Raw genomic sequence first — 26,654 nt, 5'->3', positions numbered from 1 at the left:
AAAATCTGTAACGATTCAAGATTTTAAAATGAACAAACGATTATGAGATTCTCGTGTTTATGAAACACGAAATAAAATACAAATTTTCTTTATTTCTGACATGGGGCGATTTTGTCAAAAGCGAGTTCTTTGAACTTGTAAGGTTGTGGATTTTAAGTGAGACCGTTGTGACTCCCTCACTACCTGGAAATCAAACCATTGACGAATATTGATTTAAAATATTTTATTCAAGGAAAAATTGGGAATCTCTTTATGATGGGATCATGATCGTTTTAAAATTAACAAAACCCTAAAGTTATTTGTAATCACCCAATCAATCCGGATCTATCAGAGCTTATGTAACTTTCTTAGTTTCTTTTTCAGATAGAAAACTAGAGAAGTAATTATTCATACTTAATAGCCCTGCTAATCATTACTCCACCATCTGGATCACTTAAAAACTAGACTCTGGGAATAATATTGACATCAAATCCTTTGTATCAGCGGATATGTTCTTTAGTGTCCTCTGATTTTCAATGTGGTGTAGTGTCTGACTAGTTGATCCTTCTTTTGCTCCCCCTAAGCTGTTACTGGGATTTCCTGAAAATCCTTACCCTTGCTGGCTGGCTTCATTGACATAATGAGTTGTGTTATACACTTCCATTCCATTGCTTGGATATGAATCATCAATACCATTAATTTCTCCTTTAACAGCTTGGAGCATTGAGTTATTGAACTGTGCACTTAGACTTTCAATCATCTTCTATTGATCAACCACAAATGCCCTGTAGGTTGTAGACTCCACTAAGTAGCCATGGAAAATATCCTATCTAGTCTTAGCTGCAAATGACAAGATCCTCAAACAAATGAAAACATTTAAATTGTTTGCTTCTATAGAACATTCTCTCCAAATACTTTCAAGTTATCCGGTATTTGCTTCTATTGGCCATTGACCCATTAGTGGTCTTCATGTATACATCATGATCAAGGCATGATCTTACTTGTTGTAAACTGTATTGACTGCTCCAGCCCTTTGGTATTTAGAAAGTCTTGCTTAGCTTGATATTTCCCTTGTAGCTTTAATCAAGTTCGGGTTCTTTCTTTGTACCACTCCATTCTAACACGGAGTTCCTAGTGCTGAATATGTCTAAGAATATTCTTGATGTTACAAATATCAATTAGAACTGCTTCTTGAATTCAGCCCCATTATCTGACCACAAGATCATTTCTTTTGCAATTGCTTCTAGCTTGATCTTCTTTGATATGATCAATCACCATTTGTGATGTCTTGTCTTTAGAATGCACGAACAACAACTTTGTTTAATAAGAGTAGTCAACCACCATCAATAAGGTAAATCTTTACTTTGATATGATGTTGTCTTTGACTCCTCTTTCTGACATGCCTCACATATTTCATCCTCTGAATTCCAGATGAGGCAGTCCTCTCACTAAACCCTTTTTACAAAAGAGTTCCTTGTGTTGATGTTCAAGGGTGAGAGCTTCTTTCGCCATAACTAAACTTTTGTCAGATGAAACTTTACAGTAGAAACCATTGACTTCACCTTTACAGAGATTCTAGTTTAGCTACGAGCATATCCTTTTCTTACTCTAAGAAGAGCAAGCTTCCCAACCTTCCTGCTTCAGATGAGACACCGATCCTTCGTTGAATTGACATTTTGTTCTTTGATGCAGAACTGTCTGATAAGATGATTTGTACCTTGATTCTTCAGTAAGAAAGATGCTTCAATTGGTATCAGTCACTCCAATGATTAGTTGTTATCAGTGATAGCAATTGTTGAATCCATGATGACATCCCTTTTCTGCATAGCTTGTCCCGTAATGAAAACCTTTGCTATCATCTCCAAAGATTATTGACAGAATAGCTTTTGTCAATCATATTTGATTGTGAGGCTCTTTCTTTGATCATATTCCTTGAGTATGAATTAGCAAGAATACATATGAATCAATTAACCTGTTATGTCCTGCACTCCCAAATGGATTAACAGTTCTTGGTACCCAACTTATCAGTTTGGGTCTAGTTGGATTAGAGATTTTACTATAAACAGAGATACCAACAGCTACAACCTTATCATGCTAATTTTTATCTTTGACTGATCATTTTCTCCATTTTAATACCCTTGACATAATTTTCTCTAGGCTAGGGAAAAATGGTTCGAACCTTACATAAGGAGGACTAGCAGTCTTTGCCCTATTGTAATCCTAAACATGCTTCTTATACAATTAATGCAAGTACTAAGAGATGCATTCATGGCATAGAAATAAACAAGTATTGCATTGAGAATACATGGCATTCATTCAGAAACATTACGTATACGAATTAAGCAATATAGGCATGATATGGATCAAACATAATTAACAACTAAATCACTAATTATATCAACGATCTTTGACCAACTTATATTCTCAGTTTATTAAGAACAAAAGGAATAAGATAGACAGAACATTCACTGAGTTGTTAAGCATGTTTAGAACTGCTTAAAATAACACGGTAAAGGCATGAATTACGTTCATATTAATGATGTACACATGGAATGCAAATGGGAAAGGAAAGTGGGCAGGCAAGGTGAAGATTTGATCTTATTCGGTGCCAAACCAAAGTCCAATCCCAAAGGGCTTTTGAAGCCTAATAGTGGTGTTGCTAAAGGAGATGATTGTCATTTCTGTGGAAATAACTGGATGAATGGAAGTTAAATTGTCAAGCTTATTTGGAAGATCTAAAGAAGAAGACTAGCAATGGTCAAGTTTTAGGTATAGGGTTAGAATTGGAGCAAAAGTTGTTGCTCTAGTTGAAGGAACTCGATACCTAATTTTGCCCATAAGGCGAGATTGAGAACTTGATAAATTGTTATTACGTGCCTGCCTTTAGCGGATACATTAAGTAAATTTCTTGTTAGGACAAGAAAGGTTTTCATTTTAATTAAATAAACAATAGTTTTTTATTCTATTTCAATGATAAGACTTATAATGTTGCACAATTAGTTAACAATTTATATGTTCTAAGTTGACTCAAATCAAACATTACCTCTAGAATTGTCGTTAAGCTGTATTAATGAGAAACGTATTTCTGAGTTACATATAGATGAATACTTGGATAAGTTTGATTTTGAATCATACGGAAGATGCGAACTTTGTCTCATAGGCAAAATGACTAAAGCTTCTTTTACCTGATCAGGTGAAAGGGCCACCGAACGATTATGACTTATACATAATGATGTATGTGGTCGAATGCGTATGATGGCAATGGGGGGCTTATACTACTTCATAACATTTACTGATGATTTCAGTAGATATGAATATGTGGTTCTTATGAAGAACAAATCCGATTCTTTTGAAATGTTCAAAGAATATAAGGTCGAAGTAGAAAAGAAAACAAGGGAAAAGTATAAACGTTTTACGATCAGATCGTGGAGGAGTATACTTAAACCTCAATTTCAAGAGTTTCTTGAAGGAGTGTGATAGTATATCATAATTTACTCCTTCTGGAACACCTCAATGGAATAGAGATTCTGAGAGGATAAATCGTACCTTGTTGGACATAGTGCAATCGATGATGAGTCAAGCGGGTCTTCCATTCAGTTTCCAGGATTATGCTCTAGAAACGGCTGCATATACACTTAACCAAGTTCCGACTAAAACGGTTCAAAATACTCCGTATGAGATATAGAGTGATGAATGTCATAGCATGTCATTTATGAAAATTTGAGGACGTGAAGTGTTTGTAAAACATTTAGCCTCTGACAAGCTTGGACCAAAATTAGATAGATGCTATTTTATGGGATACCCAAGTGAGACTAGGGTATAGTTTTTATAATCCTTCCGGGAACAAAGTGTTTGTTGCTCGGGCCGCTGTATTTCTTGAGGGAGAACTACTTTCTAAGAAAATCAGTGGGAGGATAATAAACCTCGATGAAGATCGAGAACCACATGATAACATTGAACCAGAGTTGGAATAAGATCAGGATGTACATCAAAATGTTGAAAGTAATCTTGTCTAAGAAACACAGGTTATTCGTAGATCTAGTAGGATTCACCATGAGCCCGGGAGAAATTATGAATTTCTTTTGACTCAAGATGGTGATGTGATGCTTACGGATAATGATAAGCCTCTCACCTACCAAGATGCTATGAACAGTTCAGACTCCAAGAGATGGCTAGAGGCCATGAAATCCAAGATATAATCCATGTATCAAAATAAAGTACTGACTTTAGTTGATCCACTCGAAGGGGTAAAACCTATAGGGTACAAGTGGGTTTTCAAGAAGAAAACTGATATGGATGGTAAAGTACAGACCTATAAGGTGCGACTAGTGGACAAATAGTTTCAAAAAAATTCATGGTATAGACTATGATGAGACTTTTTCACTAGTTACTATGGTCAAGTCCATCAAGATTTTGTTAGCAATAGTTGCTTACTTTGACTATGAGATTTGGCAAATGGATGTCAAAACTGTTTTCTTATATGGGAGCCTTGAACAGGATGTATATATGATACAACCTGAGGGTTTGTCGATCCAAAGTTTGCTAAGATAGTTTGTAAGTTGCGTCTATCTATTTATAGATTGAAGTAAGTCTCAAGGAGAATGAATATTCATTTTGATGAAACGGTCAAAGAGTTTGGTTTTATTCAAAATGAAGATGAACCATGTGTTTACAAGAAGGTTAGTGGGAGCCATGTGACATTCCTAGTATTATATGTAGATGATATATAACATATATGAATTGACATACCTTCTCTACAGGCTGTTAAGACTTGGTTGAGAAATAGTTTTTTGGTGAAAGACTTAGGCTATGCTACCTATATATTAGGGATCAAGATCTATAGAGATAGATTGAAAAGATTAATCGACCTAGTCGGAGTACATACATTGATAAAGTATTACATCATTTTATGATGCAAGAGACAAAGAAAGGATATGTTTCGATGTCTCATGGGATAGTGATCTCAAAAGATAATTGCCCCTAAATCATTAGATGATAAGGGTCGTTTGAGAAAGTTCCAGATGCGTCAGCAATTGGATCTATAATGTGTATAATGATATATATTTATCTTGATGTTTCGTATGCTTTGAGCATGATGATCAGATACCAGTCTAATCCAGGCGAGGGTCACTTGATAGTTTTTCAAGAATATTCTTAAGTAATTAAAGAGGACTAAAAATTTATTATTGGTGTATAGGGAAGATAGGGAACTGGTTGTAAAGGGTTACACTGATACTAGTTTCTGAACCTAATTTTTGGACAGACAAGGATGATTACGAGTTTATGTATGTTTTGTGTTCTGCCTAAATATAATTGATATTAGCTTGAATAGTTCAAAGCAAGAACATTGATGATTCTATGGAAGCCGAATATATTGATATTTTTTTGAAATAGTTATGGAGACTGTTTAGGTATGTCATTAGGCAATATCGCCTTATTATTGAGATTAATGATTAAGGAGATATAAATATAAAGTGTATAGTAATAATAGTGTTGCAGACCCACTGACTAAGGCTTTGTCGTAGCAGAAGTACGATGGTCATACTAGTTCCATGAGTATTAGATACATGGGTGATTAGCTCTAGTGCAAGTGGGAGATTGTTAGTGTTTGTGCCCTAGACACAACACTATGATGTTTTAGTTATAATTTATTAATTCTTAATTTACTGCGATATAAATATTAGATTAATAAATATCCTTGGAATATGATATGCAATTATATATCTCTAAGTACGTGACTTAGAAATGAGATTATGAGAATAGTATAAATATTCCTAAAGGTCCCTAGTCGAGTATTATTATTAAGGGACAATAATAATGCATTAAGACTAGTGTATTTGTTGACTGATGATTACATCTCATTGATCATAGGTATGATGATACTAAAGTCAAAAACACAGGCAGATATAAATGTACATGGTGTTGGACAGACCCAATGTGAGATTCTACATGTCTGTTGTGTCTTAAGTAATTCTCACAGTGATAATGATGTAATGGTCCTTAGACCTGAAGTCATTATATTTCTATACGAGAATTAATATATATTGATTCCATTAAAAGTTATCCTTGACCGGATAATGATAAAAGTGGACATTGGGTATATTATGAATCGTTTGAGAAATATGAATGATCTAGATGGGATTTAACCCTCCTATTTTAGGAGTGATATTATTGGCCTCTTGTGTGAGCTAGACTATGAAATGCGTGGCCACACTCAAATGTTGATTTGATATGATAGTCTACTCATTGATCAAGGAAACTTGGATTAAACTATGATGAGGATGACACATTACATGCCTCGAGTTAAATCTATAATATTTGGTTAAAGGGATTATATTACATTGTACATTATTCATAAAAGGTTTAATCGATCACCGATTCAATTATTATTACTTGGGTAGCAATGATGTATTACTAGATGCCGCTCATTGTTTACGATTTTAAATTAGATTTAAAATTTGTTGCCAATATAATAATAACCTATAGGGTCGCACACTAAGAATGCTTGAAGGATTATTTAATTTAAATTGGATTTAAATTATATTAAAGTAATTCGAATTATTTATAATATTAATTAAGTATGACTTAATTAATTAGATAAATATTGATATTCGAATTTATTAATATTAATTATGAAATTTATTTGTTAAATAATTAAGTGAGACTTAATTATAATACAAATAGAAATTTTCGAATTAATAATAACTCCTAATTAGTTAAGAGTTATAATTCATTTTTCTACTCTCTATATAATATCTCTTATGTGGCTGATTTTTGGTGTGCAAGACTTTTACTAAAACCCTAGCCACCAAGGAAGAAGATGGAGAGAGCAAGAAGAAACGAGTTTGTACTAGTACACATTCAATACCGGCGTTCAAACATTCGTGTGGATATCGATAGAGCGTAGATCGCGAGAGCGGGATGCGTGGTGATTGAACAAGCTTTGGATCTCCATTAGTCAACCAATTTGTAAAGCTTCTTAAGGTAAACAATCTGATCTACGAATTAAATATCTATTTTTCGCATGGATCCTGCGGTGGGTTTCAAAAATTCTGATTTTTCACGTTTTTAACTTATTGTTTCCGTTGCGTTTATGTACTTGAAACCCTTCATGAGCAACTCAAATTATTTTTGCTTATAATCAACTGGCTCAAACTTCTTTTTATCAGAATCAAACTTTCTACACTCACTAGCAAAATGAACTACCAAGCCACACTTGAAACACTTGAATTTAGACTTATCAACCATGTTTCTGTTTGACTTAGCCGCTCCAAAAAATTTCTTGAATTTGAGCTTGGCAAATCTCCTAGATAGAAAAGTAAGATGCTCATCTATGTCATCCATGTCATCTTAACTAAGATGATCTTCATGTTCAGCTACTAGACCTTTACCTTTGACTTCACAAACTCTAGGGTTTGGTGCAGAATCAATAGCTTCAACCTTTGTCTCCTTCTCCTTTTCTTGATCAGCAACTAATGCAATGGACCATCCCTTCTTTCTTTCTTTCTCCATCTTCCCATCTTTCTCTATTTCAAGCTCATAGGTTTTTAGGATACCATACAGTCTATCCAAGGTGAACTCCTTGTAATCTTGAGAATTTCTCAATGAGACTGTCATAGGCTTCCATTCTTTTGGCAGAGATGTTTGACTCTTTTGTTTGATAGACCCTTTCATGCAAATTTAGAGCATTCAGTAGTTTTTGGAATGTACTGAAAATGTCAGTGCGTGACTCACCTTCTTCACTATGGAAATGCTCATATTGTTGAATCAAGAATTGTATTTTGTTCTCCCTTACTTGCTCAGTTCCATCACACATAACATGAATTATATCCTAGACATCCTTAGCAGTTTTGCAGTTTATGATGTTGTCAAACATGTCATTATCAACACCATTAAATAGAATGTTCATGGCCTTTTTATTTTTTTGAACTTGTTCTTTATCTGGATCAGACCATTCTGCTTGTGGCTTTGGAACTAATGCTTCATTTCCTGTAGCAGCTCTCATAGGGACATGTGGACATTTCTCAATGCAGTCCACATATGCTTCATCTTGAGATAGGAGATGTAGGTGCATCTTCACCTTCCATTGGTGATAGTTATCTTTGTCTAGAAATGGAATCTTTACTCCAAAATCTTTTTTGTTCATCTTGTTAGTTGTTGTGATCTTTAAACTCTTTGTTCTTCAAAAGCTTGCTCTGATACCAATTGTTATTCCCAAACAATCTAAACAAGAATTACAGAAGGGGGTTGAATGTAATTCTGGCTTCTTTTAGGTTTTAAACAGTTCTTCTCCAAATAAATAACTGTGTTTGATTTGCAATGGTGCGGAATACGAATATAACATAAATCAAATCACAAAGCAATTAAAACAAGTTTTTAAAAACTTTCTGGTGGATTGAACTTTTACACCAGAGATATATATTAAGTAGAGAACTCTGTGATACAAATAGTACATAGCTGCTTACAAGTTGAACAACAAGAACTACAGAGAAATTATTTACAGATTGTGCTTTTTCTATTTCTCTAGTTTTTGCTAACTAACTTGAATACTTCATTTTTATTCAACTTGCTACACTTGGTTTATATATTACCAATTTACATGATAAAAAGACAAAAAAAATAAGACAAAATGGTTCCAGTCTAATATCATGCTTCCCCGCTTCACTTTTTGGCATCTTTGAATATCTTCAGTTTAGCATGGAAATGTAAATGCTTCTTTATTCTCCAAAACCTTCAAACAGGCTGCCACATTCCACTTGCATACAATCAGCACATGTGACTGTCAAGTCACTATCAACTGCTCTTTTGAATTTGAACATCCGTTAGAACTTAGATTGATCATCCGTTGGAACTTTGTCTGATCATCCGTTGAAACTCAGGTTGATCATCCGTTGAGACTGTCTTCTTGATAGTTAACTCTACTTTATTTACACAAGATTATAAGGCATCTAATATTTATAATTAATCATCCTATCTTGCATTTCAATCTAGTAGTTAACATAACTTGGACAATCTACAACATCTAGTTCAATAAGCTATCCAAGTATGCAGAAATGTGCTAATAGTCTTATTGTTACATACGCTACTCTTTCAATGGATGTTGAAAATGATCATCTGTTGAAAACTACAAAATCACTTAACTAAAATATACTAAGTGTTTTGTTCAAGTCGTTATCAAGTACACAACTTATTCCTAACATTTTTCATTGATCGACAAACCTTTTTTAAAAATCTGACTTCACTGTATTTTTCTCCATCTCTTAACGATCAATTTGCATACCATATTTGCCATATTCCGATGATAATCACTATTTATACTTAACATAATCACTAAACCGAAATTATTATAATTTCAGAACTTTTTTAATTTTATTGATTCTTGTAAGTATAATTAGTGATTCAAGATCTAGAAATTACTATATAAAATTTAAATTGGAACTTAATTTAGTAGTCGTTAAATTTTTAGGGTTCACCAATTCCTTAAATAAGTTTTAAAAATATTTAGCTCTTTCTAATAATAAGAAATTAGTTGATAAACATTCCATCTATTTTGGGTTTAGGGTGCTCTAAACCCTAGAGCCTAAACCCTAACTTAGTCTAGGGTTTCGGACCTTTAGGCCCTAAACCTTAGAAACCAGACCATGTAAATAGTGATTTTTATGTACAATATATTGATTACTATGTGTAATTTGGTGATTATTATGTGCAGTTTAGTAATTGTCGTCATACGATTTAGTGATTGAAGAGTATATCAATATGAATATCATACTCACAGCAACGCTTTGTCTCCCCCTTTTTAAATTTTTTCGCTCTCGGACCTTCTCCTGTGTTTTTTTTCATTAATTTATTTGGGCTTAATAAAACCATAGCCCACATAATTGGACCAGTTCCAACGAAGTTCAATATCTCTCTCTGTTCCTTTTATATTATTAGTAAAATTAGCTAAATTTTAGTGATTCTTGTAAGTATAATTAGTGATTTATCGCCGGAATATAGCACATATGGTATTTATATTGATCGTTGAAGGATGGACAAAAATACAGTGAAGTCAAATTTTTTAAATAAAATTCGTTGAATAAGAGAACAAATTAATTTAAAAATGAAGGGAATTAGTGGTGCGTGTGTAACATGTGCATGTCAATCATGTGTGGGTTGTCAGGCACATTTAAGTTTTTTTGGGCTGTGCTTGTTTATAATTTTTATTTTAAGAGCGCTTTTATTTGAAAAGCCCTATATATATATATATATGAGTTTTCCGTAAACATGTTTGAGTAACTTTTTCCTTAATGAATCTATATAAGGACAAAAATTTAACTCTATATAAATTTGAGCTCGAGTTTGAGTTTGATAAATTTTTAATAAAGTTAAAACAATAACACTCAAGAGTTACTCGATTCGATTGGCAGCCCTAAACTTTTAATAAAGATGGCTGAGAAATAGGCATCATGAATCGGAAAAATATCACGAGCTACCGTAGCAAGATGCGGCCATGTCATATAACTTAAACTAGCTAACACGGAGGACTTTCCACGAAAATGGTAACTTATGATATAATATACTTATCATTTCCCTCTAATGTAATTTAACACGGGGAAAAACATCACAACCTCAGAAGTTTCAAAAACCAAAAGAGCTTCCTTCAGCCAATGTTTCAATAGCTTTGGATATGAAGAGGACTTGGATGCAACAAATTTTGCAGCCCCACTTCAAAAAAAAAATAGAATTTTTCTTCTTTTAAAATAACACCACCAATCCACTGAAATTGTTAAAAACAAGAACGGGCAAGAATATATCAGAAAAAGTCCTCTAAAATTGTTAAAAACAAAAAAGAATAAGAACATGTCTAATAAGGCGGGTTGAGACCAATCTAGAGATGCACAAAAAGCCCGGGCCCGAAAATATGGCCCGGCCCGATCCGGTTAAAATCCGGTCAAAACCCGGCCCGGGCTTCGGGCTTCGACGTGCCCTATATTTTTAGGCAATGCCCGGCCCGGCCCGGTTAAAAACCCGGGTTTCGGCCTGACCCGACCCGATTAAAAGCCCGAAAAAGCCCAGTTATAATCTGATTATTCTAATATATTTTTTTATATATTTATAAATTCACATTTACTATAAATATAAAAAATTATTTTAAACACATATATATTTACATATTTGTGATTAATAATATTATTTATATACTTCGTTGTATAATAAGTACACTATATATATTTGAATATTATTGTTAATGATAAAACATATTATTCTATAAACATTTTTAGTTTTTGCCGAATTTAAATGTTTTCAACGAAGTAAAGTTTTCATAATATTCCATGTAAACTGATACATTTTTACGATGATCTAGTTGCTAACATATATATTTTTCGGAATCTCTAATAATACTCGATCCGATTTAAATTAGAAAAAAGTCCGGCCCGATCCGATCCGGCCCGGAAAAAGGCCCAGTTAGGCCCGCCTCGAGGGCCCAAACGGGCTCAGACATTTTCGTCGAAAAGCCCGGCCCGGCCCGATCAAAGTCCGAAAAGTCCGATCCGGTCAAAACCCGTGCTTTTTAAGGCCCAATCAAAACCCGGCCCGGTGGGCCTTTTGTGCACCTCTAGGCCAATCCACTGAAATTGTTAGATAAAGAAAAGGGTAAGAATAAAGGGCGAGTTGAGATACTTAAAAACTTCTAGGGTCCAAATGAAATTAACACATAAGCCACCATCAAGGCATGCCACTCCTGTACTTTTCATTTAAATTTCATAGGAGCCAGAAGGGTTCTCCATTAATAGGATCCAAACTCTTATAAAGTGCAAAAGGAGCCAGTAAGAGACCATTTGAACGCTATAAATGGCTTACTTAACACAGCCCAAGCAGATTAAACACAATAAAACATATAAGAATGTCTAATTCCCACATCACCGTGTTCCATATGGAGCCATTTTCTCCCTGATACAAGTTTACGCAGAAAAGTCAACTGTAAAAATATAAGAAAAATTCTGATGCTTGTGCAAACCAAGGCTACAACAGAATCCATCCATGGAAATCGACTCTACCTATCCTTAAGTTGCTGTTCAAATTCAAACAATTTTTCCTGTATAGGCTGCAAAAACATCTTAAGATCCTTTCTTATCCTTGTCTTATCTTCAGGCATGAGATCCTTCTCAGCATCAAGTCTCACTTCAATCTGCAAATCATAACATTTATACAAGTTTATGTTGAAGATCTGAAGTGCAACTTGGTTAAAGAAAAATTCAAGGAAAATAAAAAGTACACAACAGCTGTGATACCAACAATCATTGCATTCAAGAAAATGCCTAAGGAACTTGCTTCATTCACTACAAAAACAAGTCAAATACTAGAGTAAACTTGAATAATTTAATTCTTATCTGTGACTTTACCAGAGAAGCATTCAACCTCGACATGATTTCTAAAGAGTTTCTACCCGGCCAATGTAAAGTACTCACAATAAAAAAATGCCATGGTTGACTTGGTTTCCATAATTCAAGAGCAAGTTGCGGTTTATATTTGTACATCCTTCCAAGTACCAATCAATTATATCCACAAGAAGAAAATAAAAAATAATAATGCTAAATGAAAAATCATGAATTATTTAAAAGGTAACCCTCACACTAGGTGCAAAACCCAAATGGTCAAACCAAATCATTCTACCACTCAAACTCTTTCGTCCACAGAAATCAGATTGTTTTAACTTTTCATGCATGTATTATTTGTTGTTGGTTCAAATCTTACTATTTATTACACTAGTAGTAGAATTCACCATATTTATATGTTGAATATTCTATTAGTGAGCAATTCATTTAAACCCATCATTTAGTCCAATTCTGTTTCTTTATTATTCGCATAAATTACCTATATTTTCTTTTTCTTCAACAGATAAATTTATAAAATTGAACTAATGGTCTTTGCAAACAATTAATATATGAACATATAAGTCGATTAGGGTTTAGTTTATACTTGGGAATCCATTCGTAGATATGAGCCAGGTTCACTCATATTTATCCCCAAATCCTTTCATAATATTTTTCTTTTCCTGTGTGGTGTGTATGTGTCTATTGCATAAATGAAATACCTGCAAGTCATCCAGCTCACCAAAAGTGAACTCTGGTACATCCAAGTGGCCCTTGACTTTCTTCTTCTCATCTCCAATAACCCACTCCCCTGATTACCATTGCATTTTATTGAAACAAAAACAGTAAACAAAAGGGACAGATAAATCTCAATTCAATCTGCAATTTCTGTAAAATCATACCTTTCACTATGATTGTTAACTCGTATGTGTAACCAACACGTTTCTTGTTTCGTACAGTCACCAGAAATGCCTGCAACCCAATTGAACTACTACCAGTGACAACTATAATAGAGAAGCAAATAGTGATAATGCAATATGATGAGAAAGCTGATCAGTAGCAGGAGAAAACATTTGAATACTCTTCTCTCGTGATGCAAATAGTGATAATGATAAGGCTTTTCATTTAAGTGAGTAATTAAGGGAAATTTTTTGAAATTCATACACATCTATAATTGCAGATTTCTCAGCAATAGGTTTCGGCAAAGTAAAATATAAATGACAATCACATGTTATGGATACATGGATGGGCTAGTTATGGCTGTCAGACACAATGCAAATGAGATATGGCAAAAAAGCAGGAAACAAGTGAAATCCAGTAAAGAAAGGCATGTTTGACAAATAAATATTATAGAGAAGCCACTTACGTCGCCTGAACACTTTGATACTTCCACTATTTCTGCTCTACCACCAGAAAATTCCAAGGTAGTAGAGCCAAGCAACTCCTGCAATTAGATAAAAAAGTCCAATAAAATCACCCATTGATATTTTTGTTACAAGCTAGTAGTAATATTATATGAGATGCAAATGATTGAGCTAAAGAATTTGTGTTAAATGTTGTTATTCATGAGGCAACAGACGAATAATGGAACATGATAGAAGAAACAAGAAAATAAACAATGTAGCAAGGACGACAAGCATTGATGATATTAATTGGACCTGGCAACGTTCCGTGTCGTGTACAAACGTTTCGTGTACTTTCGTGTTTTCGTGTACCAAACCTTAAACCCGAACCCCATTCGTGTATCAATTTGGTGACACTAACCCGGAACTAATATATTCGTGTTTACCTGTTTTAGTATACTAAAGTATACGAATTATATACGAAAAAAAATAATTGTTAAAAAATGCAATAGATAATTAACTGTGAAGTGCTCACTCACGTAGTCAAGGAATAATAAAATATATTTTAATATTTAAAATTATATATATGTTATTTAGAATAGGTAAAATTCACATTTGGTATTTAGTACATATATGTATATTATATATTTTTAAAAATTTAAAAATTTATTTATTTCGTGTACTTTTGTTCCGTGTCAGTGTACCTATTGGAAACCCAAACCCGACACTATTCATATTCATGTTTTTTTGTTTTTTCGTGTTCCAAATTTTTGAACTCAAACACTAATTATTCGTATCTCGTATATCAGGTCTAATATTAATGTATAGGTAAGTGTGAGCTAGAAAAATGCAGTGAACCTCACAGATATTAATAGTAAGTATAGGCAGGGCAGATAGAAGGTAGAGTTTCTTAAAAGAATAATAATAATAATAATAATAATAATAGGGAAAAAGCAAAACGCACCTTAATCTTGTGAGTAGCCCATCCATTGAGATCCTTCTCCTCCCAAGTGCCAGCCTAAATGGAAAAATGGAAAGTGATAAAGGCCGCCCCAAATAAATAAAAAGAATAAAAAAGTGATGAAATATATAAAAACCCACCCGATTCCAGGCAGAACCGAGATGAGAAGAAGAGAGAGAATTGTGGTCCTGAGGAGTGAGCTTGCGGGGGGCAGGGAGAGGAGCAGCATCTTTCAATTCTTTCCTCACCCAATATGTATACGAGGAGGATGCTGCTGCTGCTGCTGATGATGATGATGATGATGATGATGCATCTCCGTTCTCCATTGGGGCTCGTCTATATATGTATGTAATTGTAATTGTAATTGTAATTGTAATTGTAATTGTAATTGTAATGTATGCTGTTTCAAATCAACTCAGATTGCTCTGCTTCTCATTCTTTCTCTCTCTCTCCCTCTCTCTCCCTCTCTCTCTCTCTCTCTCTTGCTTGTATAACCCCCCACAGATCTGCTACAACTGCACCTACTTCCTTCCCTTTTGTTTTCTTTTTGCCCCTTCCAGAAGCTACGGGTTGACCTCCACTGCCCGACGATTGGAACATTATTACTTTTAGCATATCACACTATTTTCTCTTTTTTCTTCTTTTTAGGTTTTCTTTTTTAAATCCGTCTCATTGCACACACACCTATTATTAAATCAACTACGTAAATAAATCATAAAATTTTATATTTTAAAAAAATTGTGAATACATATAATATTATAAAAGAATAATATGAAAGATTTTATTAAAAAAAATCAATGATGAAAGTTAAATTTTTTAAAAAAAAAATCAATTACAATTTAAATAAACTAATATTTTTTATTTTGTTAAATTAAATTATTTAACATACTTATTTTAATTGAAGTGGCATTCACTTAAAATTTGGAATGCATGGCCATGATAAATTAGTAACTTAAAAGCGGTGCGATGCACATAATTTTTTCTTAATATTATAGAACTTTAAAAAAAAACTAGTGATAGGGATAAATAAATCATGATTATGTAATTAAATATTACAGTAATTATACATGATTTGGGCTGCTAGGCCCAATAAGAAGATGTATGACATTCAGACCAAAAACGTCAACACATTCATCAAGTCTGATGGACCAGATCAGGCCTGATGGAACAAAGAAGGCCCAAAAGCCCTGATTATTTATTAATTTCGTAATTAATAAATAAGGGAGGAAAACAGCTATTAAGATAAATCCTAGTGGAAGGTATATGAATCTGACTTCATAGGTAGAGGAATATAAATCCTTGTAGATTGGCCTTCAAGGAACCTCATGGGATAAGGAATCAGCTTCCTACTTCCTAGGACTCCTAAGTCTATCCTAATTCAGAGACTTGACCACCAAGTCTCTTCTACCAAGTCCAATTCAAGGACTCCCCCATCTATATAAGGGGCCTCACCCCACAAACTAGAACTACGTTTTTTGGCTTGATTCTCTAATTCACAGAGATACGTAGGCATCTCGTAAAGGCAGAGTTAAGCTACGAAACACGAGAGCAGTCATTAAAGGCCTTGAGCTCCCGAAATCTTAGTAATAAATACAACAAATAATAACCTTAGTTTTTTATCCATAACATTTGGCGCCGTCTGTGGGAAACACAACAATAACCATGGCGAGAACACGGAGAACAATTAGAGCTCTGGAGGAAGGAACACCATCGGGGACAACCCAGGTAATTTCGTCAACCGTGGAGATTCCTCCCCACTCAACTTATGCATCTACTCAAGGGGAAGCCCAGATAGGGGCAACTCAACCTCAGCCGCAAGGGACGACTCCCCCGACTATTCAAGGTACGAATCCTCAAGTTCAACAAGTACATGTACCTGTGAATTCTCGACCTGTCGGGTATGAATATTCAACTGTTGTTACTACTAACCCCCCTTATGGGATGCCCCTTTACCCTGAGGTTGGAGGAAGTGGACATGCTGGGCGAAGTGAAGCGCGGGGGCAATCGCCCCCCTATATACGAGGTTTGGCTCCTATCCCCGAGGATCGGGAATTTTCTGGTCCTTACACTGAGAGAGACTCCGAATCTTCGGATGATGAAGTGGCCCCAAGAAGGAGGCGTCCTGGCAAAGAGCCGATGGCCGATGGAAGACAACGCCCCCAAAGCACCCAAGGGGCGAATCCCCGAGAAGTGCAGGAAAGGATCAGGGCTCATGAGGCTGAAATCCAAAGGCCGAGGCGCGACTTGGAGGCGCACCAGACCACCAGATCCCAGATACCCCCTAGGGGGAGAAATCCTCCTCTTGTCATAGACCTGGATGGTCCGGTGCGGAGAAGGGCTGTTGTCCCAAGGACTGATCCAAGCAATCTTCTTCCCCTTGGGGATCCTGATGATCCTACTCCGCCCTTCACTAAGAGATAATGAATGCCCATATCTTAAGGAAGTTCAAGATGCCAACTATCAAAGCCTATGATGGCACGGGAGATCCCGCTAATCATGTTAGAACATTCTCTAATGCACTGCTGCTGCAACCCGTGAATGACGCTATTAAGTGTCGGGTCTTCCCTCAAACCCTGTCGGGTATGGCTCAGAGGTGGTATAGTCGATTGCCCCCAAACTCCATTGGGTCGTTCAGAGAGTTAAGTCAGGCTTTTATTAAGCAGTTCATCAGTGGCAGAGTCCATGAGAAAAGTCCAGCGTCTCTTATGAGTATTGTGCAGGGAACAAAGGAATCCTTGAGAGATTACCTGAATCGTTTCACAAAGGAGGCTTTAAAAGTCCCAGATCTTGATGATAGGGTAGCCATGATAGCACTGCAACAAGGAACTAGGGATGAGTTTTTCAAGATGTCCTTGGCCAAACGTCCCCCTGAAAGCATGTTACAACTCCAGGAGAGGGCAGGGAAGTATATTAAAGTTGAAGAAAGCATGAGGAAGACCGTAGTAAGTAATGAGCCCACTGGAGGCAAGAAGCGAAAAACTGATCTGGAGTATATCGCTAAGGACAAGTATCCTAGAACTGAGCAAAACTCTGATTCAACCCCCAAGAAGGGAGGACCTGGGTAAAAGTTCACCGAATACGCTAAGCTGAATGCTCCTAGAAGACAGATCTTGATGGAAATCGAGAAAGATCGAGATATTCGCTGGCCTAAGCCCCTGAAGGCTGATCCTGCCAAGCTAGACAAGAGCAAGTATTGCAGATTTCACAAAGATGTTGGTCACGACACCGATGAGTGTAGGCAGCTAAAAGATGAAATTGAGTTCCTCATTCGAAAAGGAAGATTGAACAAATACACTGGAGAAGGAGGGGACGGGAATAATAATGGAAGGAAGAACTTTGAAGATCGTAGGAGGGACCAAGACGATCAGGGGCGAAACCCCAAGCCTAGAGGACCAGTTATAAACACAATTTATGGAGGACCGCGACCTCGAGGGCCTGTGATAAACACGATCTTTGGAGGACCAACTGCTGCTGGATTGTCCAAAAATTCCAGAAAGGCATATACTAGACAGGTTATGCATATTGTTGGAGAAGCCCCGAAGAGGGCCAGGACAGGAGTAACATTGGCTTTTGATGATTCTGACCTAGAGGGTGTGAAGTTTCCCCATGACGACCCGCTGGTCATAACACCGGTAATAGGAAATATCCCGGTCAAGAGGGTCTTTGTGGATAATGGTGCTTCAGTGGATATCTTGCTCCATGACGCCTTTCTAAGGATGGGGTATAACGACTCCCAGTTGACACCAAACGACATGCCGATATATGGATTTGCTGGAGTAGAATGTCCTGTGGAAGGGATAATCAAGTTGCCAACCACCATAGGTACGGAACCAAGGCAAGCAACGCAGATGTTAGATTTTGTGGTGGTAAAAGCTAGTTCAACCTATAATGCTATCATGGGAAGAACAGGGATACATGCCTTCAAGGCAGTCCCTTCTTCCTACCATTCAGTCATGAAGTTTCCCACCCGTAACGGGATTGGAGAAGAGAAAGGAGATCAAAAAATGGCCAGAAGCTGTTATGTGGCCTCTTTGAGGGCAGATGGAGTCAGGGGGCAGGTTCTTCCTATTGAAGATATGGATGTCCGAGAAAATGATGAGAAGAGAGGAAAGCCAGCAGAAGACTTGGTTTCGATTCCTTTAGATCCCGAGAACCCTGAGAGGATGACTTTCATTGGAGCCACATTAGAGGAGCCCCTTAGAGGGAAGTTGGTGAAATTTTTGCAAGAAAATAGTGATGTGTTCGCATGGTCAGCAGCTAATATGCCAGGCATAGACCCGGAGCTGATTACTCACAAGTTAAATGTGGACCCAAGAAGAAAGACATTGAAATAAAAGAAAAGAAACTTTACCCCGGAAGGACAAGAGGCTATAAAGCAGGAAGTAGAAAAGCTCTTAGAGGCTGGTTTCATTAAGGAGATTCAATTTCCGGAATGGTTAGCAAACCCGGTAATGGTGAAGAAGGCTAATAGAAAGTGGAGGATGTGTATAGACTTCACTGACCTGAATGATGCATGCCCTAAAGACTGTTTTCCGTTGCCAAGGATTGATACTTTGATTGATGCCACTGCTGGGCATGAGATGCTGAGTTTCATGGATGGATTTAGCGGATACAATCAGATTAAGATGCACAAGGATGACATTCCAAAGGTATCATTCATCACTGACTTTGGTGTTTATTGTTATCTTGTTATGACATTTGGTCTTAAGAATGCAGGAGCCACCTATCAATGGTTGGTAAATAAAATTTTTAAGGACCTTATTGATAAGACTATGGAAGTCTATGTTGATGACATGTTAGTCAAGAGTCTAGTAAAGACTGATCATATAACCCATTTGAGGGAAGCTTTTGAGGTCCTGAGGTACCACAAGATGATGTTGAATCCTACAAAGTGTGCTTTCAAAGTTAGATCTGAAAATTTTTTGGGATTGATGGTCTCCAAGAGAGGGATAGAGGCTAACCCCGATAAAATAAAGGCGATCTTGGAGATGGAACCACCAAAAACCGTCAAGGACGTTCAGAAGCTCACAGGAAGAGCTGCTGCGCTGGGACGATTCATCTCCAAGTCAGGAGACAAGTGCTTATCATTCTTCAAGTCACTAAAGAATGTTAAGGACTTTGTATGAAATGAGGAAAACCAAAAGGCATTTGAAGAGTTAAAGAAGTATATGGCCTAGGCCCCGTTGTTGGTCAAGCCAGTTTTGAGTAAAGTTTGATTCTTGTACTTGGCTGTTTCAGAGACTGCCTTGAGCGCGGTGTTGGTTAAGGAGGAACTGAAAGTCCAGAGACCCGTATACTATGTCAACAAAATTCTGCATGGTGCTGAGCTAAATTATTCAACTATTGAAAAATTTGCTCTAGCCCTGGTAATGGCTTCGAGAAAGCTGCGTCCTTACTTTCAGGCTCATCAGATTGAGGTGCTAACAAATCAGCCCCTGAGAAATATCATTCACAGTCCCAAGGCAAGTGGGAGATTGATTAAGTGGGCAATAGAGCTGGGAGAGTTCAATCTCAAGTATAAGCCACGTACGGCAATAAAAGCCCAGGCACTAGCTGACTTCGTGGTGGAATGTACCATACCCAACCAAGAAGTCGGGGGGCAGGAAGATACCATACCTCAAGACAAGGGAGTCGATAATGGGGACAAGGAGAAAGATGATAAGGAGAAAGAATATTGGGTTCTCTATTTTGATGGAGCATCAAAAACAAACTCCAGTGGAGCAGGATTGGTTTTACAAAGCCCTGATGGGTTCTTAATTGAGTATGCTATGAAGCTATACTTCCCAACCACAAACAATGAGGCAGAATATGAAGCCCTGATAGCTGGCCTTGGCCTAGCTGGAACACTTAAAGTCAAAAACTTAAAGGTCCGTGGAGACTCGAAACTGATCATATCCCAGGTAAAGGGAGAATTTGAGGCAAGGGATGATACGATGGCTAAGTATGTCCGCCTAGTAAGGGCTGTGATGACCCAATTTAATGAATGCCATATTGAGCACATTCCAAGGGAAGAAAATGCTAAGGCAGATGCATTATCAAAGTTTGTTTCATCCGAGATAGAAGAAAGTTCATGGAGTGTGTACTTCCGTGTTTTGAAGACACGAAGTATATATGTTAAGCTTGTGGCTCCTATAGGCCTGGGGACATCATGGATTGATCCCATTAAGGCTCACATTCAAACCGGTTGGTTGCCAAGCGATGTAACTGAAGCACGGAAGTTAACTGTTTGGGCACTAAGGTACTCTTTGATAGATGGGATTCTGTACAAAAGATCTTTCGTGGTTCCTTATTTAAGGTGTCTCAGGCCCGGTGAGGCAGGCTTGGATCTTGAAAAAGTGCATGAAGGTATTTGTGGACAACACTTGGGGGGCAGGGCCTTGGCCCATAAGATAACTCGTCTAGGCTTTTATTGGCCAGAAATGATGGATGATGCCAAAGAATATATGAAGAAGTGTGATCGCTGTCAGAAGCATCACCTGTTATTAGACAACCCCCCGAGATGCTGACCTCTATCAACTCGCCCATTCCCTTTGCTATGTGGGGAATGGATATTCTGGGGCCTTTTCCCATGGCCACGGCACAAAGAAAGTTTCTGATTGTAGCCATTGATTATTTCACCAAGTGGATTGAAGCCAAATTGTGAAGGGCAGCCTGGAGATATGTATTCATCTACACGAGCATATCCAAATACCGTAAGTAAGTATGAAAGAATTAAAAAACAGTTAAAAAAGGAGACAAGGAAGAGGCTTATAGAAGCCACGACCTGAGCACCCAGACGCTCAATCTGTAGGTCATCAGAAGACTCTACAATTTCAGCCCTGTCACGAGGCGTAATCACACTCTCAGACCAAACAGCGGCAGCCTCGGAACTCCCTACCACTGTGTCCCTCCTCTAAAGGCCCCAAGTGACGGTGAAAGGAGAGGTATCCTCATCAAGGCTAAGAGGCCTCTGGGATAAAAAGGTAGGGACGGCCTCCTGAACTGTGACTGAAGGGCCGTCACCAATCCTAACCCGCTTGTCGCGGTGGGTCTCAATAGCAGAGCCCTTGGCAGCACGGGCCTCCCGCTTCTTGAATATCGTGTCTAAAGCTACCCTAGCTGCAGAAAGATACAGGCATGTAAGAAGAAGGATAAATAAGGAATTAAGAAAATGGAACAAAAAGGGGAAAGAAATACCCTCGGGACCAAGGTCACTTAGACCTAAACCTTGCAAATTACCCTCTGAAAGGATGAGAGCGCAATGATGCAAGTTATCAGCAGTGATGGCCTTGATGGTCGCATCCTCATCTATCCCCAATTTTAGGTCTCTTAAAGACCCGTCTATACTTTTTGAGAAGTTGGGCCTGAAAAAATGGTCCCAACCCTCCTCGGAATCCAGAAACACATAAAACCACTCGCTCTTCCATGTTGGATACGAGTCAGGGTTGGTGCCAGAAATAAAGCAGGAGCGGGCCAAGGATCTATGAACTATTTTGACCCATCCTTGGTCCTCAGAAGCATTTACAAATTTGAATAAATAACGAAAGACACAAACATTAGGCTCAAAACCGTGTTTACGATATTGGGCCATATAACAGTGAATAAAATGCCAAGAATTGGGTGTGAGTTGGGTCGGACAGACTCGGGCCTCAGCCAAAAGGCGAAAAACAAAAGGATGGGGAGGAAGACGAAAACCAGCATAGAAGGTTTCCTTATAGACCCGAATGGCCCCAGGCTTTGGGTAGTAGGCCCTATCATTTGGGCTTGGAGCCTCGGCCCTATAAGGGTGAGAAATGCCAAAAAGGCGGGCTATGGTACCTACTTGTTCTGGACCAAATCTAGAAGGATAATTATATGCATCTAAGTGTAACATGTTAGGAAAGGCTTGCCCGAATTCGGTTAAAAGATCCCTAAGAGAAATAACTGAGGAATGTACAAGAGATTTTTTACCTCGGCTAGCCCTAGATGGACGGACAACAGCTTGGGGAACATGGGAGTGAGATGAATCAGAATCCGCCATGGATGAAGACAGAAACCCAGGAAGCTCTTAAAGGTAAGTGAAGAAGATGAAGATTCAAACGGAATCTTCAAAATAAGCCCAGAAAGCGGTGGTGTAGAAAGCCGGAAATCGCTTTGAGGTGGCGATTCTTGAGAGAATAATTGCAGAGTAGAAGTGAAGAAATTTTGTAAAAGTGAAGTGTGAAAAATGAACTCACACTCCACCCCTTATATAGAAGAGCTTAAGGATGCGCAAACGTGTCTGGGCCTAAAGAAATGGGCCTAAAAAAGGCGGGAAGCCCATAAAATTTGAATTTTGAAAAGATTTATAATCAAAAATCAAAGTTCATTGAAAGAATCAAGGCTCGAAAAGCCTCAACCACGCCCAGAGTGCATGATTCCTAGGCGTGGTACCAAACCTGTCTCCTAGGCGTGGGTGCACAACGCCTAGGATCTATGAACAAATCGGCCTTCACCAACGTCCAGGGTGCATTGTTCCTAGCCGTTGTTAGAAGTGTGGCTCCTAGCGTGGATCAACAACGCCAGGAAGCATCGGCCTTCAACAACGCCCAGGGTGCATTGTTCCTAGCCGTTGTTAGAAGTGTGGCTCCTAGGCGTGGATCAACAACGCCCAGGAAGCATCAGCCTTCAACAACGCCCAGGGTGCATTGTTCCTAGCCGTTGTTAGAAGTGTGGCTCCTAGGCGTGGATCAACAACGCCCAGGAAGCATCAGCCTTCAACAACGCCCAGGGTGCATTATTCCTAGCCGTTGTTAGAAGTGTGGCTCCTAGGCGTGGATCAACAACGCCCAGGAAGCATCAGCCTCCAACAACGCCCAGGACGCAAGTTTCCTAGACGTTGTTAGGAAACTGTCTCCAAGGCGTGGATCAACAACACCCAAGAAACATCAGCCTCCAACAACGCCCAGGACGCAAGTTTCCTAGACGTTGTTAGGAAACTGTCTCCTAGGCGTGGATCAACAACGCCTAGGATGTATTGAACAACAAAAGTTCTATTTTTCTGATTATTTGATTAATTAGAAAAATGGGTTAAAATAGGGAAAATTGCTAAAAAATTTCCAAAAATTATTTTTGTTAAAGATTCTTGAAAAAATTAAGGATAAATCCTAGAAATTAAGGGAAAAATCCAGAAAATTAAGGATAAATCCCAGAAATTAAGGGACAAATCCAAAAAATTAAGGATAAATCCCAGAAATTAAGGGAAAAATCCATAAATTAGGGAAAAATTCCTGAAAATTCCTGAATAAAAGGAATAGAAATAAATCGTTGTAAATGTGTAGGTCGCTCCACACTTTACGCAAAAACGGTACCCTGAAAGGGAATGAACGAACTTAACTTTTGCGAAATCTTATACGGTTTCCCAAAAGTTGGGGGGCAAATGATAGGGATAAATAAATCCTGATTATGTAATTAAATATTACAGTAATTATACATGATTTGGGCTGCTAGGCTCAATAAGAAGATGTATGACATTCAGACCAAAAAGGTCAACACATTGATCAGGCCTGATGGACCAGATCAGGCCTGATGGACCAGATCAGGCCTGATGGAACAAAGAAGGCCCAAAAGCCCTGATTATTTATTAATTTCATAATTAATAAATAAGGGAGGAAAACAGCTATTAAGATAAGTTCTAGTGGGAATATAAATCCTTGTAGATTGGCCTCCAAGGAACCTAATGGGATAAGGAATCAGCTTCCTACTTCCTAGGACTCCTAAGTCTATCCTAATTCAGAGACTTGACCACCAAGTCTCCTATACTAAGTCCAATTCAAGGACTCCCCCATCTATATAAGTGGCCTCACCCCACAAACTAGAACTACGTTTTTTGGCTTGATTCTCTAATTCACAGAGATACGTAGGCATCTCGTAAAGGCAGAGTTAAGCTACGAAGCACGAGAGCAGCCATTAAAGGCCTTGAGCTCCCGAATCTTAGTAATAAATACAGCAAATAATAACCTTAGTTTTTTATCCATAACAACTAGTTTAAATTCAAATCTTAAATTTGCACATATAAAAATTTTAAATAATATAATTTCATGATAAATTTATTAATACTTGTATATATTCATAATTTTTTAATAAAAGATATTTAAAAAACATGATGATGCCCGCAAAGGTTGGTTCGGTTGGTTAAAGATGGATAATTATGACACCCCCAAATTCGGGGTCAGGATTGGGTGTCACTACACAACTTTAAATAATAATAAAAACCTGTATATTAAAATAAATATACAGATAACCCCTCATTATTCATGATCGCTTACAGGTTATAGTATGAAACAAGAATCTAACCTTCTAAAATTTACATGGTCTAAATAGAATTTCATTACCTCATTACTACTTTCCTTGTATTAATCACTTTGACATCTCCAAATTTCTTCAGCTGGAATCTCACCACTTTTGCTGTCTATTAAAAACTATTCACTTTGTCCTCATTTGATACTGAAAGAAATAAGAGTTCACAAAGTAAGAGTGAGCCAAAAATGCCCAGCAAGTATCATAAATGGTTTCCAGTTATCAGATCAGAAAAACTCCTGGAAACGATTGTTGAATGATCTTAAAAACGTCTTTACATATTTAAATAGTTGAGCGAACAAAACATCGGCCTTCATTGGCCTGTAATCATAAATCACATTTTTCTATAAAAGAACAGTGATCGTTTCAATATTTCATCCTTTTGAAATTTGTAATTATGAACTATTCGGGAAGGAATGCCGTTAATGGCGATCAACAATAAATTAGACTGGACACTAGAAACCAACATATGCACTATACCCTGCTGATCAGTCTGGAGATAGTGCGGATCTATACCCAACTGCATAGATCCAACCAACATATGGGGTACCCAGGAAACTATGGCCTAAGGGTCCGGTCCATCTCCGGCCCATAGGATCCAGCTCATCATTGGTCCTCATAATAATCGTCCACCCCGTAGAGTATTTTGATGTCAAATTATTTTGATTTCAAAACATCCCAAATCAGGGTTCGCAAATAACGCGAACGAATGGTTATTTTCTCAAGAGAGCAATCGATAATATAGGAACAATAATGAAAATAACTGACATAATAAGAGTAATTGCAGCGAAATATAAAACAGTTAACTATTCTGAACTTAGAATAGGAGCGAATAAATATTTGCAGTATTTAGGAGAAATGTTAGGAATACTTGACTCAATTGATAATCCTCTGATCTTTAACTAGCTGTCATATCACTCAGTCCTGTTGCATCTGTTGCATCTGTATTCCTCTTAACAGGCTACTTGTCCTTTCTTATCATTTACTCCCTTAGGGTTATCTTTATTCTAAATCCACTTGTTTCATTACTACACGCTATCAGGCTTTACTTCTACAATTTATGTATGGCTTTGAATGCCTCGAACTATGTGCATCTATCATAAAAAATACTATTCAATGAACTGACAATATATATAATTGTTTAGTCTTTACATTTATTCTTATTATCTACCCATCTTACGCAAATAATGTTTAAAAGACACGCTGACTCACTATCCACATAACACGTACACATAGGGCATGTAATCATATAACACATAATCACGTAATTCATGTAGCACATAAGTTGAATCGACAAAAGATAGGTCTCGATAAGTTTAGAATTGAAATTGGGTCAAAAAGAGCATTTTATCGATCAATAACCGACTCAGAATGATTCATAAAACAAACACCCTTTTGATACAAAAGAATTTAGATCTCGAAAATATTTTTAATAGAAGCAGTATATTTTTCTGAGTCTAGAGGCGTTCATTTCACATTAAACGGACGAACGGTTGATTTATTATGAATTTTTAAACATTTTTCGGAATTAAAAATGGGTATCCGAATCATTTTATAATTAAATAATAGGGTTCGAATACCTAAATATAACTTTAAAATAATTTTATAATAATTATCGAGCCTTAAAAATAATTTTAAAATAATATTTTAAAGTTCAAAATTATTTTTCAGGATTTTAAAATCAATTTTAGATAATTAAATGTAATTATTGAATCAATTAAA

The 26,654-nt window shown here is 37.1% G+C and overlaps 1 protein-coding gene across 4 annotated transcripts; it reads right to left on the bottom strand.

Moving 5' to 3' along the window:
• Window positions 1-11,315: 11,315 nt before the first annotated feature.
• Window positions 11,316-15,224, bottom strand: LOC141699800 (uncharacterized). 4 transcript variants are annotated; one of them, XM_074503627.1, is made up of 7 exons: window positions 14,777-15,224; window positions 14,640-14,693; window positions 13,699-13,776; window positions 13,235-13,304; window positions 13,055-13,143; window positions 12,018-12,148; window positions 11,316-11,588 (listed from the first exon to the last, which is right to left on the bottom strand). In XM_074503627.1, exons 1-7 carry the CDS (start codon window positions 14,960-14,962, stop codon window positions 11,576-11,578), a joined length of 621 nt encoding a protein of 206 aa, XP_074359728.1. In that variant the 5' UTR covers window positions 14,963-15,224; the 3' UTR covers window positions 11,316-11,575. The 4 variants fall into 4 exon arrangements, with proteins under 4 accessions (XP_074359728.1, XP_074359727.1, XP_074359730.1 ...); XM_074503626.1 differs by lacking the exon at window positions 11,316-11,588 and adding an exon at window positions 11,798-11,910; XM_074503629.1 differs by lacking the exon at window positions 11,316-11,588 and adding an exon at window positions 11,798-11,938 and having other exon boundaries at window positions 14,777-15,223.
• Window positions 15,225-26,654: the final 11,430 nt, after the last annotated feature.

The sequence above is a fragment of the Apium graveolens genome, unplaced genomic scaffold, assembly GCF_009905375.1.
Source record: "Apium graveolens cultivar Ventura unplaced genomic scaffold, ASM990537v1 ctg1340, whole genome shotgun sequence".
Lineage (NCBI taxonomy): Eukaryota > Viridiplantae > Streptophyta > Magnoliopsida > Apiales > Apiaceae > Apium > Apium graveolens.
The sequence above is the reverse complement of the archived record's forward strand: the minus strand, read 5'-3'. Positions and strand labels throughout refer to the sequence as shown.